This window comes from Hyla sarda, chromosome 7, assembly GCF_029499605.1.
Source record: "Hyla sarda isolate aHylSar1 chromosome 7, aHylSar1.hap1, whole genome shotgun sequence".
Taxonomy (NCBI): domain Eukaryota; kingdom Metazoa; phylum Chordata; class Amphibia; order Anura; family Hylidae; genus Hyla; species Hyla sarda.
The window spans coordinates 58,559,892-58,577,981 of NC_079195.1; the positions used below are offsets into that span (position 1 = coordinate 58,559,892).

The following is an 18,090-nucleotide window of genomic DNA, read 5'->3' on the forward strand; positions in this document are numbered from 1 at the left end:
TGTCAGCCGCCGCCTCGTGCGGAGGTCGACACGCCCCCTTCCCGTGGGCTGTCGTGGCTCCGTACAGGAGATCGCTGGGGGCCCCAGCGGTCGGACCCCCCGCGATCTGCAACTTATCCCCTATCCTTAGGATAGGGGATAAGTTGCTCACCACTGAGTCACCACTGGACTACTCCTTTAAGATTAATGCAAATCAAGGGAAAGCATCTATCTACCTAAAACTTAAAGTGGCTGTCCGATGATGAAACCTACATTCAACTGTCTAATGAAACTGCCATATGTATATTGGTAAATAAAGTTATTTTACTACCTTTTTATGGTCTGTTATGATTTCCAGAAGAAAGATATCTTTATTTACCACTATATGTTCATTTATTGGACAAATTAAAATAGGTTCCATTGTTGGAAAACCCCTTTAACCTTTATTAATGTTGTATCAAAGCATCTGGGCAAAGATACATATTTTATAGAGCATTATGAAATTTTGTTAAAAATGTAAATTTGTTTTACACAACAGTGTAACACTTTAAATTAGAGGTTGTGGTTGTGTTAGAAAGGGCTTTACAATGGCATGTTACCAGATGATTCTTAATTGTTGTTAGATCACAGAAACTCACCAACAGAATTATTTCATATAGGTATACAGTCTCTATGATAATTCACTGTTTCATTAGACACGTTTCTGATCTGCCAAACCAATCTCATCAGTAGTGTATATTCAATAATAAATGTGTGGGCTAAGACAAGAAACATAGAATGTGTCAGCAGCTAGATGAACCATTTGGCCCATCGAGTCTGCCCAATATTCTGAATACTATCAATAGTCCCTGGCCCTATCGTATATGAAGGATAGCCTTATGCCTATCTAATGCATGCTTAAAATCCTTTACTGTATTCACAGATACCATGTATGTAGGAAGGCTATTCCATGCATACACTACCCTTTCAGTACTTCCTGATATTACTGCACAAACCTTTGACCCTCTAAAAACTATGTCCTCTTATGGTAATTTTTTTTTTCTTTTACATATACCCTGCTCATTTTTACTGTGTTGATTTTTTTATGTACTTAAATGTTTCTATCATACCCCCTCTGTCTCTTCTATACATTTTAAGGTCCTTTAACCATTCCTGGCAAGTTTTATACTAATATCCATGTACTAGTTTATTAGCTCTTTTCTTAACTCTCTTCAAAATATATATATCCTTCTGGAGATACAGTCTCCTATATTGTGCACAAGGTCTCACCAGTGCTTTGTACAGTGACACAAGAACTTCCCTCCTTACTGCTAATACTTCTCCCTATACATCCATGAGCACTTCCCCCTTTACTGCTTATACCTCTCCCTATACACCCAAGCATTCTGCTAGCATTTCCTGGTGCTCTAGGACATTGTCTGCTTACCTTTAAGTCTTCTGAAATACTGACCCTAAATCCCATTCCTCAGATACTGAGGTTAGGACTTGGTATCAAATATTCTACATTCTGCCCTTGGGTTTTTATGCCACATGTACATTATCTTGCAATTATCCACATTAAATGTAAGTGTCCAGAGTTCTGGTTTTTGTAATGCTCTAAAGTACATTCAAGAGATATTTTTGCATTCCAAGTAATGCACAACTAGTATACTAATATGCATTGATACTGGCCCTATTACACCAAGTGTCATCCAAAGTTGAAGACATATTGTATATACTCTAGAAAGTTTGGGATATATTGTATATACACTATCTTGCTGTATGTACAGTTAAAGGGGTTATCTAAGGGATAAGTTTTATTTCCCTAAAGTATCTCTTTAAAGGCTTTCATAGAAATAACAATGAGCAACTAAACATATTAATAACCAATTCCTTCAACTAGCATCGGTATTCCTGCAGAGAAGCTTTTGCTGCTTGCAAAGCCAGGTGAGCCCACTTTCTTAACCTAATAATTGAAGATGAAACTGTGACGGCACAGTACCCCCTTCAGTAGACCGAAGGTGTGATAGATTCGGGCTGTAAGGATGATAATAAAGATGTTCAAATCCAAGATGTTGCTCTACTTTCATTGCTGCTATGTGAGGATGGGCATTGCCATTGCGCTGCAATCCTGTTTTGCACAGCATTCCTATTCTTTTGCTGCAAATTATAGTTTTTAAGTTTATTTTGCAGCAATGTAGTTTGCTCTTTTCACAGTTTTCACATGCTCTATGCTCTTTGAAAGGAGCCAGAATAGAACGTTAACATGAATTTCTTGAGAGGATTGACTTTTGGATCTCTTCTCTGGTGGAGTGGGGGAAGGACGAGAGAAAGAAAACCACACAGGGCGCCTTGTGCGTTACCCTAATAAACCAGTAGGTTAGAAGGCTGGTAATATTCTCACCTTGAGCACAATGGATATACGCATATCGCCCAATTACATTGGGTACAAAGGATTCCTGGGATTGCTGTGAGGCCGTAGGGATATTCAAATAGACCTAAGTCTTCCTCAGATTGGCAATCTGAGGAAGGGTTAAACCCGAAACACGTCATTGGTCAAAAAAGAACATTTCTTCTAGACAATCCTGTCTATTTGAATCTATTGGGAAAAGCAGTGCCTAGAGAGGGGCATTTTTGGTCTTTTTCCTTCTCTGGTGGAGAAGATGGATGTCTCCACTTCATTCCTTGTCTTTCGTTCCAGGGTCATTGTTATGCACAGATATGTCGTTGCCGGCGACAATCCTCTCCAGAATACTGGAATCTTCTTAATACTGTTTTAGGAACAGGGTTGCAGCCTCCACATGCTATTGCTTTTGCAGATCAGTATCCTTCTTTGCAGTTATGCATCGCTCTCCTCTAGTCAAGGCATCTGTCCTGTCGATATGCTCTTGTGTGCATATTGTTAATGTCAAACCAGAATTTCCTTCATCAGTCACATCTGTTCACATTTTAAACCTTTTTCCTCACCTTTTAAAACCTGTTCTTCCACCATGAGCCAAGATCCAATGGTGAATTTCGACAGGTTTCACTCCCATTGCCTAAAGAAAGGGCACTACATCACTTTGTTCTTCAATGGTGCAATGTAGGGTTCCTTTTTCTGCCCTCATGGGTGCCACTTACCTAAAATCTGAATCCTGCACTATGCACAGCCAAGATTATCCAACAGGCAATGTATGTATTTTGCATTTCACTGTCTTCTCCTAGTTCCAGTTATCACACAATTAAAAAATTCCCTTAGTTTTTGATTCTCCCTCCTATTATTTGCTTACTTAAAAAGGGATGCAGTCATTGATAAAGGTGTCTCAAGTTTATAGATTTGTTACTAGCAATGGCTAAATAAATGATTTGTATAAGTATATGCATCTTTTTGCTACATTTCTATATTTTTTACTACTGATATACATTGAGATTTTGATGTGTCTCTTTCCATATGAACACAGTTGGATGATTAATAGAGAGAATTGTGACAGCAGTGTTTTTGTATTTGAATGTTTTTGTTCACTGTTAATGTCATTCAGACATATCAGAAGTTTTGATCGGTTGGTGTCTCAGTGCTGAGAACTTCGCAGATTGCTATTTAGACCCAGAAGAATAAATGTGGCTATGTGTTTCTCTCCCAAGCTTGCCTCATTGAAGGAGACAGGTTCCATTGTAAGTTTATGTCAGACTGAGCAGTAAGAGAAGAGATGGGCACAGTGGCGCACGCCTTCCAGCTCTATCTAGAAGTCAGGGGATCCCAACACTGAGACACTGACTGATCATACGTTTTGACATGTCAAAAGTTTATTTTAATGACAGTAAATGCTTATATAAGGTTCAAGAGGGAAATGTTATAAATAAAAATCTTAACACAGGAACAAGGGGGCACAATCTAAGGTTAGTCGGGGGAACAAAGTTCCAGGAGATGTGGTTGGTAAATCTACAGTAAGTAAATGTAAGTATGTCTGGCACAAACATATATCTATTCTAAGACCGAAATAATAAGGAAATAATATAAGGGCAGACTAAATATGCCAGGTGGTATTTTTCTTCCAACAGTCTTCTATCTTTTTATGTATCTTTTTAGGCTATAAGCAACACAACAGGGCACAATACTTACTCTTTACTCTATTTGGTCCTTATTAGATATCGGTTAGTCCTTTAGATGGTGAACGGCTCAACACCCTATTAATTTATATAATATAATGTAATCTATATAATATAGAAGGTTCTGTATTAAATAGCTACTGTACAGTTTTCATATTATGCAGATTTGTAAATGGGGAATCTTTGTGCTCTGCAGTTGTTTTTGCCTTTGCTCATGTTCTCATTTTTAGTTACCTGATGGTAAAAGTAAGAACGTCTTTGTCTTTTCATCTTCATATCCTCTTGGCTAAAATATAAAATAAAAACATTTTATATACAGTTTGTATTTGTTTAAAGGGAATGGAAATGAACAGTAGGTGCCGAACAGCGGCTTGGCACCTTGCCAATCAGATATTCATGGTTTATCCTGACAATCGGAAACCATGAAGTAACTGAAGCATATGGCTGACCGTAGGGGTGTGTGACCTGTAACATCACACAGGGTGCAGTCTCTTAGTAATAATAAATGGGGATCACAGACACTGAAAGTGATTCCACTGTCCTTGTTGTCCTGCCTATCTGGAGCAACTGGAGCTTGAACCCCAATCTCATAATTAGTGCCCATACCTATACTCTATTTTCATGTGGTAGGGGAGTGTTGTTGGACACTATCTGGCAATGTTATTATATATGAGATGACTATATTATTTGGGCACTATTTGGTTCACCATAAAGAGTGGGGAGATAACAAGATAAGGTTCCACCTAGGAAACCATCCAAGCTAAGACTGGCTGCTGAATGTACTGTACATTGCCCCAAAAGAAACCTGTACATTGCCCAGTGCTTGGTAACCCAGCATGGCTGTATAAGAGATTGCAGTTACTAAAGTCCTCAAATAAAACTAGAATTTTATCAGTACACTATATATTGTAGCTAATGTACCTTACCTTTACCACAATTGTTTTTTCCACAGAGTCTTTTCTGTGATCTTCTCCAATCGCTAGTACATCCTGTTTTGCTAGTACATCCTGTTTACAGTCTCCCTCCACTTCTATAGATCCACTGTTGACATGAATCTTTACTGTATCTGAAAGATAAAGTACCACCTTTTTACTCTTCTTACACATAATATGGAGAACTTCATAGAATATGTTTTATTATTATAACTATGTTATTAAAATTCCCGGTTTTAGTACTCCTGTTTTTATTTTTTTATTTTTTAATCTGCAGTTGCTCCAGTTGCCAAATGGCTTCAAAACATTAATTTTAGTAGCAGAAAAAATACCTTCTGAATAAAGATGTATTTTGTGTTTCTCAACTATAGAGACTTTTCTTAATCCAGCATCTATGGGCCTTTGTATGTACTAGATAATCAGATACTCTGAGTTGTACTTTTAGATGTTCATAGAAAAATATAGAAAATTCACTTGTATGGGTAGATGACCTTCAAGAAGACTCTAGCTTCTGGCTTTGGTTCTTTACTTTTTAATCAGATGGGTTTTCTCAATAGTTTTCTTTGCTCTTATTAAAGGAGATGTCCAGCGCAGACTTTTTCTATTCCGTCCTGCCCGGGCCGCAAAAAAAAGACAAAACAAACTTTCACTTACCTCCATATGTTGCCCCGGAGCTTCGCAACAGCTGATCGGTCGGCCGGGCTGTTTACTTCCTACTTCCTAAGGCCCGGTACCTCACATGGTGCTTCAGCCTATCACTGGCCGAGGCAGGACATTGCTGCGGCCGGTGATAGGCTGAAGCGCCGTGTGACGTTCCGGGCTAAAGGAAGAAGGAAGTAAATAACCCGGCTGACCGATTAGCTGTTGCGGAGCTCCGGGGGAACATATGGAGGTAAGTGAAAGTTTGTTTTGTCTTTTTTTGCAGCCCGGGAACAACGGAATAGAAAAAGTCTGCACTGGACATCTCCTTTAAGCTAATCTCTGTGCTGACTCTAGCTTTATACCACCATGAAGTCAGGAAGGAATGTTTCCTTTGCCATGGGGTAATCTACATCAGCCTCGTGTTTTTGTTTTTTTTCCTTCCTCTGGATCAACACAGCATGGTTTTAGGTTGAACACGATGGACCTTATAAATTATTTTACTATGTTACCAAGGTCTAGGTAGCAAAAAAGAGCTCTCCTTTACCTCCTTTATAGATAAATGAGGCCTGCATTGAGTTTTCTGTCTATGAAATTATGTAAACAATTCTAAAATAAAAATATATCCATATATACAGAAGTCTTTGGCACCCTCAGAGATGTACAGCCTTTATACACTGTTGTACACTATTCCTGTATCTGACTATGAAATGTGCATGACCTTATTATCACCCAGCTAATAGGTGGAAAAACAACACCCCATTATATGAACAGCAGAAAACTAATGTCCAATATTTTTTATGTAAGTAAACTTAAATGTAAAAATCTTTTCAAGTACTTGGTTTTATGGCTGAAACATCCCAGGAGAACATGTGTGAATGCCCCTCACAGACACATCTGGACTGATCTATTTTGTTCGCTGTTCGAAGATCCTCTGAATCAGACAATGATACCACAATCTGTTATAATGGAAAGAAACAAAACAAAAAATGTTTATCTTGTCCTTGACCAAAAGTTTTGAGTCATCTAAACATCACATCTTTTCTGAACACTTAGAAAAATCATGAGCATTTTCCCTGATGAAGCAGCCTGCCGTGCTGCGAAACGCGTTGCATCTTTACTTTTACCTTCTGTGTAGTCCGTTCGGCGCCAGAGTTACCCACCACTCTCTGTAGCAAGTTCTTTTATCCAATTTTGTGTTACCTGATGGTAGGGCTGCACAACAACTGCCATCTATTGTCTATGCTGTGCTATGGTTGTGTATGGAGCACACAACCTGTTGGGGTAAGTGAAATTTTACTTCTTTATTCCATATTGCACTTTTATTCAATATACTATGCTATGGAGTGTCCCTATCCTTTTAGCTACCCCTGGAAGTGGCAGGAGCTGCAGCAGCATTGTCGCAATGGAGAACTTGATGAGGACAAAGTTTTTGTCATTCAGTATTCCAACCTGACATGAATCGTCACCAAAGGAATGTACTACTACTACCATCCAGGCCTACACATACACAACCCTCCGTGATCCCCAAAAAACGATTTTTTATCAACTTTAAATTTTTACAAAAGATATTTCTTGACACCAGGGTGTTCTGGCTTGCTTAGCCAGCTGTCACTTAATCGGGACTACTCTTGTGGTAGCGACCTGGTGTCTCCCCTGCAGCTAAGACCAGCTTCTGCATCCTGGAGTGGGATAAAGGGTGAAGACCAGGTGAACACTTATACTCAACTTCCAAGTTTGGCCCAAAGCCAAATTGTTAAGTGGCACAGCGGGTCCACATCTGTTGGGGTGTTACAACAATGTTCTATACTTGTGGAGGGAGGGTGAGAAAGGAATGGGCCCCCACAAAATCATTGGCTCATATGAAGACATATTTGCACCGTGTAAATAATTTTTAACATTCAAAAATAAATATATTATTTCACACCAGAATACATTTCTTCACGTAGACCAAGGCTTGTACTGTAAATTTCTCTCCTTGTACTACAGATTGGGGTAGAATCAGGTCAACGAAGTAAGGTTGGAATGTGGTGAGCTCAACGTCCTTGACACTGGCAAAACCAGATGAGCCCAAGCAGAAGGCATCAGTGACCCACTTAGTGATAGTATGAGGAGTCTCTCGATTCAGTACAGTGTGTCCCTCTGAGCTGTAACACAAGAAAAATGCTGTAATGAACAATAATATTATAAAATAATATAATCTGTGCTACCTACAGATCAAACCAAGCAGAGTTTAGATTCCATGGAACTCAACGGGATCAGAAAAAAAAATCTATCTTCAGTTTACTCTACAGGATTCCTATCACTCTGGTAATACAATATGTTTACATTGTTGCCATGTCTGTAATTTGGTTACTACTTTTGCTGCTTTCTAATCTTGCTATTGTACTATGAATTTTCAGTTGTTCATTTATTAATTCTATAATATATATATATATATATATATATATATATATATATATATATATATAGTTTTAGTGATGTAATGTATTTTATATTCTAATTTAATAGATCAGACATTTCGACATGCAGCTATACAGGTTATGTTGCATTTCTTCTTTTGAGAAGTTGGAAAAGGTTGCTTTGAATTTTCAATACAGAGAAATCTTTTTATTTATTTCAAAACTTTTTGTTACATTTTAAGTCCCCTATGTCACTATACTATGGCATCGCTTCATTGCTTGGACAGTGTACTGCAATACACATGTACTGTAGTGAACTGTCATGTAGTATTGATGTAGTATTGTACCCTGAGCATCTTACCTCCTGAGTCCTCTCTATACCTCCCTGATGCTCCCATGACTACAAGAGTAGCTTTGAAAAAGTGACTTAACTAAGAATTATATACCTGAGCATAAACGTAGCAATTATATAATTAGAGATGAGAGAATCGAATCTGACGAATACAAATTTGTTACGAATTTCATCAAAAAATTTGATTCGCAACGAATGTGAATATCGCCACGATTCTTTTGCGCGATATTCGCTTCATTAAACTCAATTTAGTGTGGTCCAGGCTCCAGGGCATCTAAAATGGCGGATCCACATGTGAGGACATGGGACAAGGAACTCTGAGAAGGCAGTAATGACCCTGAATCACATGCAGGATGCAGCCTATCAGCAGCCAGCCACCCCTGTGATGTCAAAGCCCTTTATAATCGTCAGCCATTCATTACACTGCAGAGAGATAGGACCGAGGTCCTGTGTGTGTGTTACACAGAAAAGCTTTTTCCAACAGAAGTTCACCTCCTAGTCACATCAGCGTTCTGGTGAACAGGGAGCAGTGCAGAAAAGATTTTTTACTGCAGCCATTAAAGGGGTACTCCGGTGGAAAACTTTTTTTTAAAATCAACTGGTGCCAGAAAGTTAAACAGATTTGTAAATTAGACATTAAACAGCTTACATTGACGTGGTCTGGAATGGCAAGAGATACTCAACCCCAGGTGCAGCTGTGCACCTACTCTGGGGTGGAGTTCCTGCACTTGTGGTCCGTTCATAAAAAGGGTGCATTAGTATAAACTTTAGACATTAAACAGCTTACATTGACGTGGTCTGGAATGGCAAGAGATACTCAACCCCAGGTGCAGTTATGCACCTTCGCTGGGGTGGAGTTCCTGCACTTGTGGTCCGTTGCTATGGGCGATCCCCAGCAAAATATGCATACAAAGGAGGATGCCTGCAGACGGTCACAAGTACCACAATAGCATCCTACACCTGATAAACGTGTGGATGCATGAAATTTAAACATTAGGTGCACAACTGCACCTGGGGTTGAGTATCTCTTGCCATTCCAGACCACGTCAATGTAAGCTGTTGTGTTGTAAGCTGCTGTAATGTCTAAAGTTTATACTAATGCACCCTTTTTATGATACTGAGTAGCATTATGGTTTCACCTGTTAGGCCGGCACTATATTATCCAACCAGGGTGGGGATTGTAGCCTGTCTCTCCCTCCTCCCATTGTATGTGTGCTTAGTCACACTGGAGTTAACCTTGGAGCAGTCTACAAGTCGGACCTAATACTGCTGTAATTTGGTTCCTGGTTTTGCTTATCATGTACAGGAAGGTTAGTTGTTAGGTCCCGTACCATTTGAGAAACCTTGCCGTTGGTGTGCGGGCTCAGGTATGTCCTTCATATAAGGATATACTGGCTAATGTCTCAATTTTACATCAGTTTTGAGAGTTAGTTAATGTCATTGTTAGAGATGAGCGAATCGAAGTTGACAAACCCGAATTCGTTACGAATTTCATGAAAAATTTGATTTACAACGAATGCGAATATCACCGCGATTATATTGCACGAATCGGTTCATTAAACTCCATTTTACAGCGTTCCAGGCTATTGGAGAGCTAAGATGGCGGATCCACATGTGAGTACATGGGGCAGGGGATTATGGGAGGGAGGGAAACAGCGGCGGGAATGAAGGTAGGCGGGCTGACCCTGAACCACATGTGAGATGCAGCCTATCAGTGTTCAATGACCCCTGTGATGTCACAGCCCCTATATAACTTTTGGGTCCTGCTGCTGTTCAAAAATAAGTCATATTAGTGTGGACTTTAGTGCTTTTTTACCATTTTTCACCTGTTACTCTGTCTCTGTGCTAAATTCAGTGTTATACCACATGTTATACATCTGCCAGTGTATTAAAGAAAAAAAAGTTTTTGCTGAGTACAAATACGCTTTTTCAGTGACCTTATCATTGCAAAGGGCCTACATACAAGCAAATAGCGTACCATATACCACCTTTTTTTCTGTCTCTGTGCTAAATCAAGTGTTATACCACACGTTATACACCTGCCGGTGTATTAAAGAAGAAAAAGGTTTTCCTGCGTAAAAATGTGCTTAACAGTGGCCTTGTCATTGCAAAGGGCCTAAATTCAAGCAAATAGCGTACCATATACCAAATTTTTTTCTCTCTCTGTGCTAAATTAAGTGTTATACCACAATTTATTCACCTGCCGGTGTATTAATGAAAATAAAAAGTTTTTCCTGCGTACAAATACGCTTAACAGTGCGCTCATCATTACAAAGGGCATACATACAACCAAGTAGTGTACTATTTAGTGTTACGCTGAGCGCTCCGGGTCTCCGCTCCTCCCCGAAGCGCTCGCAGCGTTCTTTAATTCGCAGCGCTCCGGTCAGACCTGCTGACCGGGTGCGCTGCGATATTGCTCCCAGCCGGGATGCGATTCGCGATGCGGGACGCGCCCGCTCGCGATGCGCATCTCGGTCCCCGTACCTGACCCGTTCCCCATCTGTGTTGTCCCTGTGCGCGTGGCCCCGCTCCTTAGGGCGCGCGTGCGCCGGGTCTCTGCAATTTAAAGGGCCAGTGCACCAATGATGGTGCCTGGCCCAATCACCTTGATTAGTTTCCACCTGTGCACTCCCTACTTATACCTCACTTCCCCTGCACTCCCTGGCCGGATCTTGTTGCCCTTGTGCCAGAGAAAGCCTTTCCTTGTGTGTTCCTAGCCTGTGTTCCAGACCTCCTGCCGTTGCCCCTGACTACGATCCTTGCTGCTTGCCCTGACCTTCTGCTACGTCCGACCTTGCTCTTGCCTTATCCCTTGTACCATCTCAGCAGTCAGAGAGGTTGAGCCGTTGCCGGTGGATACGACCTGGTTGCTACCGCCGCTGCAAGACCATCCCGCTTTGCGGCGGGCTCTGGTGAAAACCAGTAGCAACTTAGAACCGGTCCACCGACACGGTCCACGCCAATCCCTCTCTGACACAGAGGATCCACCTCCTGCCAGCCGAACCGTGACAGTAGATCCGGCCATGGATTCCGCTGAGGTGCCGCTGTCAAGTCTTGCCGACATTTCCACGGTGATTGCCCAGCAATCCCTAATGATCACCCAACGAAATCACCAGCTGGCATACTTGACCACCGTGACACAGCAACTTCAGTCACAGATACAGCAGCTGCTACAGCAGATACAGCAACTTCAGTCACAGACACAGCAGCTGCAACAGCAACAACCATCTCCTCCGCCGGCTCCTGCAACTCCTCCGCAGCGACCGGCCGCTCCTAACCCCTGCTTGTCCCTGCCGGACAAATTTGATGGGGACTCTAGACTCTGCCGTGGTCTCCTGCCTGGGAAGGCCCTGCCATGTGCCACACCGCTCGGAGCACCTCTCTCACAGTATCCTTTTCAATCCAGCCCTGTGCCTCCCGCCGAGGAGGCTATGCAAGTGGATCGGTCTCGCCTGACCCCTGAAGAGAGGACTCGCCGCAGAAAGAAAGAAGATTTACTTCTATACTGCACTGTGCGTTACCGCACAGAACCCCTGCTCTTGAGCATGGAACTTTTTGTTTTGCCCAAATGCTCCTCTGAAGTCCTCCTCGGTCTGCCATGGCTCCAACGCCACTCCTCTACCCTTGTCTGGACCACCGGGGAGATCATGAGCTGGGGTGCTTCTTGCCACAGAAAATGCCTCACGTCTGCTCCCAGTCCCGTCAGTCAAACCTCTGTGTCTCCCCCTTTACCTGGTCTCCCCAAGGCCTATCTGGACTATGCTGTGTCTCCTCCTCACAGCCCCCGTCCTGTTAACACTCTGCCCCGTGCCAAGCTTGACCCTCTTCCCTCCCTCCCCACCCCCACGCCTTCTTGTGTGCCCGCTGTTGATGTGGTTTCCCGGGGCTTCGCCACCATCTGGAAAAAGACTCTAAAATCCCGCATACTAGCCTCATCCCGGGTGAAGAAGCTTGCCGAAGAAAAAAGAAGAACTCATCCTGTTTTTGTGTGGCTCTCCACCAAGTATATCCGCTTCCGTGTCCCCAGTTTTAATCTGGGACCACGTTATCTTGGACCCTTTGTAGTTGAGTGCTCAGAGGAGAGATCTTGGGAACCTGAGGACAACATCCTGGACAAAAGTCTTATCCTCAGGTTCTCAGGCTCCAAGAAGAGGGGGAGACCCAAGGGGGGGGGGGGTACTGTTACGCTGAGCGCTCCGGGTCTCCGCTCCTCCCCGAAGCGCTCGCAGCGTTCTTTAATTCGCAGCGCTCCGGTCAGACCTGCTGACCGGGTGCGCTGCGATATTGCTCCCAGCCGGGATGCGATTCGCGATGCGGGACGCGCCCGCTCGCGATGCGCATCTCGGTCCCCGTACCTGACCCGTTCCCCATCTGTATTGTCCCTGTGCGCGTGGCCCCGCTCCTTAGGGCGTGCGCACGCCGGGTCTCTGCAATTTAAAGGGCCAGTGCACCAATGATGGTGCCTGGCCCAATCACCTTGATTAGTTTCCACCTGTGCACTCCCTACTTATACCTCACTTCCCCTGCACTCCCTGGCCGGATCTTGTTGCCCTTGTGCCAGAGAAAGCCTTTCCTTGTGTGTTCCTAGCCTGTGTTCCAGACCTCCTGCCGTTGCCCCTGACTACGATCCTTGCTGCCTGCCCTGACCTTCTGCTACGTCCGACCTTGCTCTTGCCTTATCCCTTGTACCATGCCTATCTCAGCAGTCAGAGAGGTTGAGCCGTTGCCGGTGGATACGACCTGGTTGCTACCGCCGCTGCAAGACCATCCCGCTTTGCGGCGGGCTCTGGTGAAAACCAGTAGCAACTTAGAACCGGTCCACCGACACGGTCCACGCCAATCCCTCTCTGACACAGAGGATCCACCTCCTGCCTGCCGAACTGTGACATTTAGTACCTGTATTTCTGTCTCGGTGCTAAATTCAGTGCTCTTCCACACATTAGTATACACTGGCTGGTGTATACAACAAAAAAAAAGACTTTTTTTTCTGTGTATAAATACGCTTAACAGTGCGCTCATCATTGCAAAGGGCATACATACAACAAAGGAGTGTACTATTTAGTAACTGTTATTCTGTCTAGGGCCTATATACTTTGAAAGGACAGCCATAAGTAATCGCCTGCTGCTGTTCTATACCCTCATAAACGCACTAAGTATGTCAGGCAGGGAAGTGCCAGGATGTGCACAAAGAAGGGGCAGAGGCCTACATACGTCAGGCGTTGGCAGCAGACTTGGGGCGAGTGGCAGCAGGAGTCGCAGCAATAGGCCTGAGCTCCCGTTAACACCCAGCGTTCGTGTCGTCGACCCATCTCTCCTCGTCAATTGGTTTGCACACTCATCCCCATCATCACAAGCAACATCTGACAACCCCAGTCAAGAGTCGGTGGGTTTCTCAGACACAACCCTCAGTTGGCATGGCCCGGGAGCAGTCCCCGTAATCCCATTGCCTTTGTCCTATGCTGTTCCCTCTCCCAAAGAAGTATCTCATGCTTTGGGTTCAGCTCCACTATTTAGTGAGGATGATGTAATAGAGGACAGTCAGCATCTAATGGGCAGCCAAGAATGTGAGGAGACATGCATCCCTTGCTCCGCAAGGTGGGCAAGTATTGATGCGGAGAGTGACGTGGAAGGCGGTGTTTCAATTGTTCAGGGTCCTGAGGCAGACACTGTTGTGGAACACGAGGAGGACATCAGTGACGTGCACACATCTTTTGATGATGATGAAGCCGATCGCAATTGGGAGCCGGGTGCAGAAGCCGGGGCTTCATCATCATCAGGAGAAGAGATTTGCTCTTTGTCTATGAGGCAGCAAGGCGGTAGCACGGTTGGCAATCAGCGTGGTGGTGGCAGTAGTGGAAATTCAGGAGCCAAGTGCCAAGGGGAGACCACCAAGCTACCATTCAGGGAGGTAGTGGAAAAGGGGTTCCTGGAGACGGCGCCAATAGCAGTGAAATAGTGCGAACTGCGGGTGGGAAAATCAGCTACTCTGCGGTGTGGTTGTTCTTCATAAAGAATCCGGAGGACCTCAGCATAGTCACATGCAAAATCTGTAAGCAGAAAGTAAAGCATGGCCAGGGTCCCAATCTCGGCACCACGGCCCTGCATCAACACATGATTCGCCATCATAAAGCGGCCTCGGATAACCGTGGCTCCGAGATAGCGGTCCAGCCTGCCGCATCACCCAGTGGCCATCCGCGCCCTCCATCATCCAGCCAAGGCTCCACCACCTCAGCCGAAGGGAGCATTGTGTCAAACCCTCCTTCTTGCGCTCCTGCTTCTTCCGCTCGTAGTCAGCCATTCCGCCAACAATCGATCGGCGAAGCCATGTCCAAGAGACAACAGTATGCGCCCACTCATCCAACGGCGCAGAAGTTGAATGTGCTCCTGTCCAAGTTGCTGGTGTTGCAGTCCCTCCCTTTCCAACTGGTGGACTTTGCAGCTTTCAGGAAATTGATGGCTTGTGCCGAGTTGAGGTGGACAGTCCCAAGCCATCATTTCTTTGCGAAGAAGGCAGTACCAGCCCTGCATAAGCTTGTACAAGAGAAGGTGGGCCAGTCCTTGAGCCTGTCGGTGTGTTCAAAAGTGCACGGCAGCGCCGACGTGTGGAGCTGTAACTAAGGGCAGGGACAATACATGTCTTTTACGGCCCACTGGGTAAATGTTGTTCCTGCACAGCCACAACAGCAACTTGGACAGGTCACACCGCTTCCTCCTCCACGCTCTGGCTCCCAGGCAGTTGGTCCTTTTACAGTGTGCGCCTCCTCCTCCTCCTCCCCCGTGTCCTCAGCCTCCACTTCACATCCAAATCTCGGTGGCCCTTCATCGTACCACGTGTGTAAGGCACAGCGGTGTTAAGCCATCCTTCACATGGTTTGCCTTGGCGAACGGAGTCACACAGGGGAGGAACTGCTAAAGTTCATTAGGGAAGAAATCCGAGTATGGCTTACTCCACGAAATCTGGAAATGGGAACCATGGTGACCGACAATGGGAAGAACATTGTGGCCACGCTGCGACAAGGAAGTGTGAACAATTCGCCCTGCATGGCACACGTGTTGAATCTGGTTGTCAAGAAGTTCATCAAGTCTACACCCCATTTGCAAGACTTCCTGACAATGGCAAGGAAACTGTGCATGCACTTCAGCCACTCGTACACCGCCAAGCACACTTTGCTTGAGCTGCAGCGTCAGAACGGTATCCCACAACATAGTCTCATTTGTGACGTTGCCACACGTTGGAATTACACCCTCCATATGTTGGACACACTATACAAACAAAGAAAAGCCATCACTGATGTTTTGATGATACAAGTAGATAGGAGTACTCCCCTGTGTAACTTCAATGTGAACGAGTGGCAGCTCATACGTGACACCTGCCGTTTGCTGAGGCCCTTTGAGGAAGCCACATTTTTTGTTAGTCGCTCGAATTACGCCATGAACAACGTAATTCCACTCCTACATTTACTCCAAAAAATGATTGAAAATATGGCTGGTCACGGCAATGGAGATGTTGCACCTACATCAGAAGGCTACATGAGTCCTGTGGGGGATGAACTGGAGGAGGATGATGAGGGGCCGAGCGGAGCACAGTTTACGGTGGATGAGATGGCCGGTGTTTCTGTCATTGGACAGGAGAGGAGGAGCGGGAGCAGCCAGAGGAGCTGGAGGGTTATTACAAAGGAGGCGAGACAGAGGACCCAGACACACACTGTGGCAGTATGCAGTGGAGATGGAGGCAGGTAGTCCCAGCGAGTCACTGTCACAAATGGCACGATGCATGCTGAGTTGCTTGCGTAGTGTCCCCCGAATTGTCAAAATTCGTCAGCGCGATGACTTCTGGATCTCTACCTTATTAGACCCACGCTACCGGCCCAGAATGGGGGCCTTTTTTACACCCACTGAGAGGGAGGACAAACTGACCTACTTCAGGTAGCTTCTACGTAGTCGGTTGGCCGATGCCTATCGGCCACATGGTGCATCCACTCGCAGGTCTGACTCGGGGGGCCCTCTGCGCTCACCTTCCACTGCCACGGTTGCTGAGGAGGGGAGGGGTGGCAGGAGCAGTACCGGTTTAATCAGCAGCAGCCTGAGTCTACAGTCGCTGATGAGTAGCTTCCTTCAGCCGCATAGTGAAGCTACTCATCAGCAGCAGAAGGACATGGAGCAGGACCTTAACCAGCAGGTGGTGGCTTACCTCGACATGACCCTGCCAACAACCGTTGAAGATCCGCTGGACTTCTGGGCAGCCAAAATCGATTTATGGCCGCAACTAGCGGAGTTTGCCATGGAAAAGCTGTCCTGCCCGGCCAGTAGTGTGCCTTCAGAGCGGGTGTTTAGTGCGGCCGGGGCCATAGTCACCCCAAGGCGAACTCGTCTGTCCACTAAAAACGTGGAGAGACTGACGTTTGTCAAGATGAATCAGGGATGGATCAACCAGGATTTCCAGCCACCAATGACCGATGGGTCTGAGTAGATTGACCATGCTCCTACAACAATATTTTCTCTATTGTGGTTGGCTATGAAACCCTCTGGGGCAGACCTGGGCATTGTACGGCCCGCTTGCCACATACGGCCCTTTGATTGGCTCTGACCGGCCCGCGCTGATTGGGGGACAACTATGCTGCCTATTCTGGCGGACAACTATGTTCCTAAACTGGGGGACATCTATGCTGCTTAATCTGGGGGACATCTATGCTGCTTAATCTGGGGGACATCTATGCTGCCTAATCTGGGTGACATCTATACTGCCTAATCTGGGGGACAACTATGCTCCTTATCTGGGGGACAGCTATGCTCCTAATCTGGTGGACATCTATGATGCCTAATCTGGGGGACAAGTATGCTCCTAATCTGAGGGACATCTATGCTGCCTACTCTGGGGGACAAGTATGCTCCTAATCTGGGGGACATCTATGCTGCCTACTCTGGGTTACATCTATGCTGCCTAATCTGGGGGACAATTTTGCTCCTAATCTGGGGGACATCTATGCTGCCTAATCTGGGGGACAAGTATGCTCCTAATCTGGGGGACATCTATGCTGCCTACTCTGGGGGACAAGTATGCTCCTGATCTGGGGGACATCTATGCTGCCTAATCTGGGTGACATCTATGCTCCTAATCTGGGGGACATCTATGCTGCCTAATCTGGGTGACATCTATGCTGCCTAATCTGGGGGACAACTATGCTCCTAATCTGGGTTACATCTATGCTGCTTAATCTGGGGGACAACTATGCTCCTAATCTGGGGGACATCTATGCTGCCTTTTCTGGGGCACAAGTATGCTCCTAATCTGGGGGACATCTATGCTGCCTAATCTGGGGGACAACTATGCTCCTAATCTGGGGGACAACTAAACTCCTAATCTGGTGGACATCTATGCTGCCTAATCTGGGGGACATCTATGCTGCCTAATCTGGGTGACATCTATGCTGCCGAATCAGGGGGACAACTATGCTCCTAATCTGGGGAACATCTATGCTGCCTACTCTGGGGGACAAGTATGCTGCCTATTCTGGCGGACAACTATGCTCCTAATCTGGGGGACATCTATGCTGCTTAATCTGGGGGACATCTATGCTGCCTAATCTGGGTGACATTTATACTGCCTAATCTGGGGGACAACTATGCTCCTTATCTGGGGGACAACTATGCTCCTAATCTGGTGGACATCTATGATGCCTAATCTGGGGGACAAGTATGCTCCTAATCTGGGGGACATCTA

The 18,090-nt window shown here is 45.2% G+C and overlaps 1 protein-coding gene across 1 annotated transcript in view; it reads right to left on the minus strand.

Annotated features, from left to right (window-relative positions):
* Positions 1-18,090, minus strand: part of LOC130283129 (alpha-2-macroglobulin-like protein 1) — a 266,692-nt gene that overhangs the window by 48,272 nt on the left and 200,330 nt on the right. The window contains exons 18-21 of the mRNA XM_056532319.1: positions 7,543-7,762; positions 6,454-6,574; positions 4,971-5,110; positions 4,279-4,330 (exon numbers count right to left, since the gene is read on the minus strand). Of these exons, the coding sequence (XP_056388294.1) occupies positions 4,279-4,330; positions 4,971-5,110; positions 6,454-6,574; positions 7,543-7,762 (533 nt within the window). The remainder of the gene's footprint in view (positions 1-4,278; positions 4,331-4,970; positions 5,111-6,453; positions 6,575-7,542; positions 7,763-18,090) is intronic.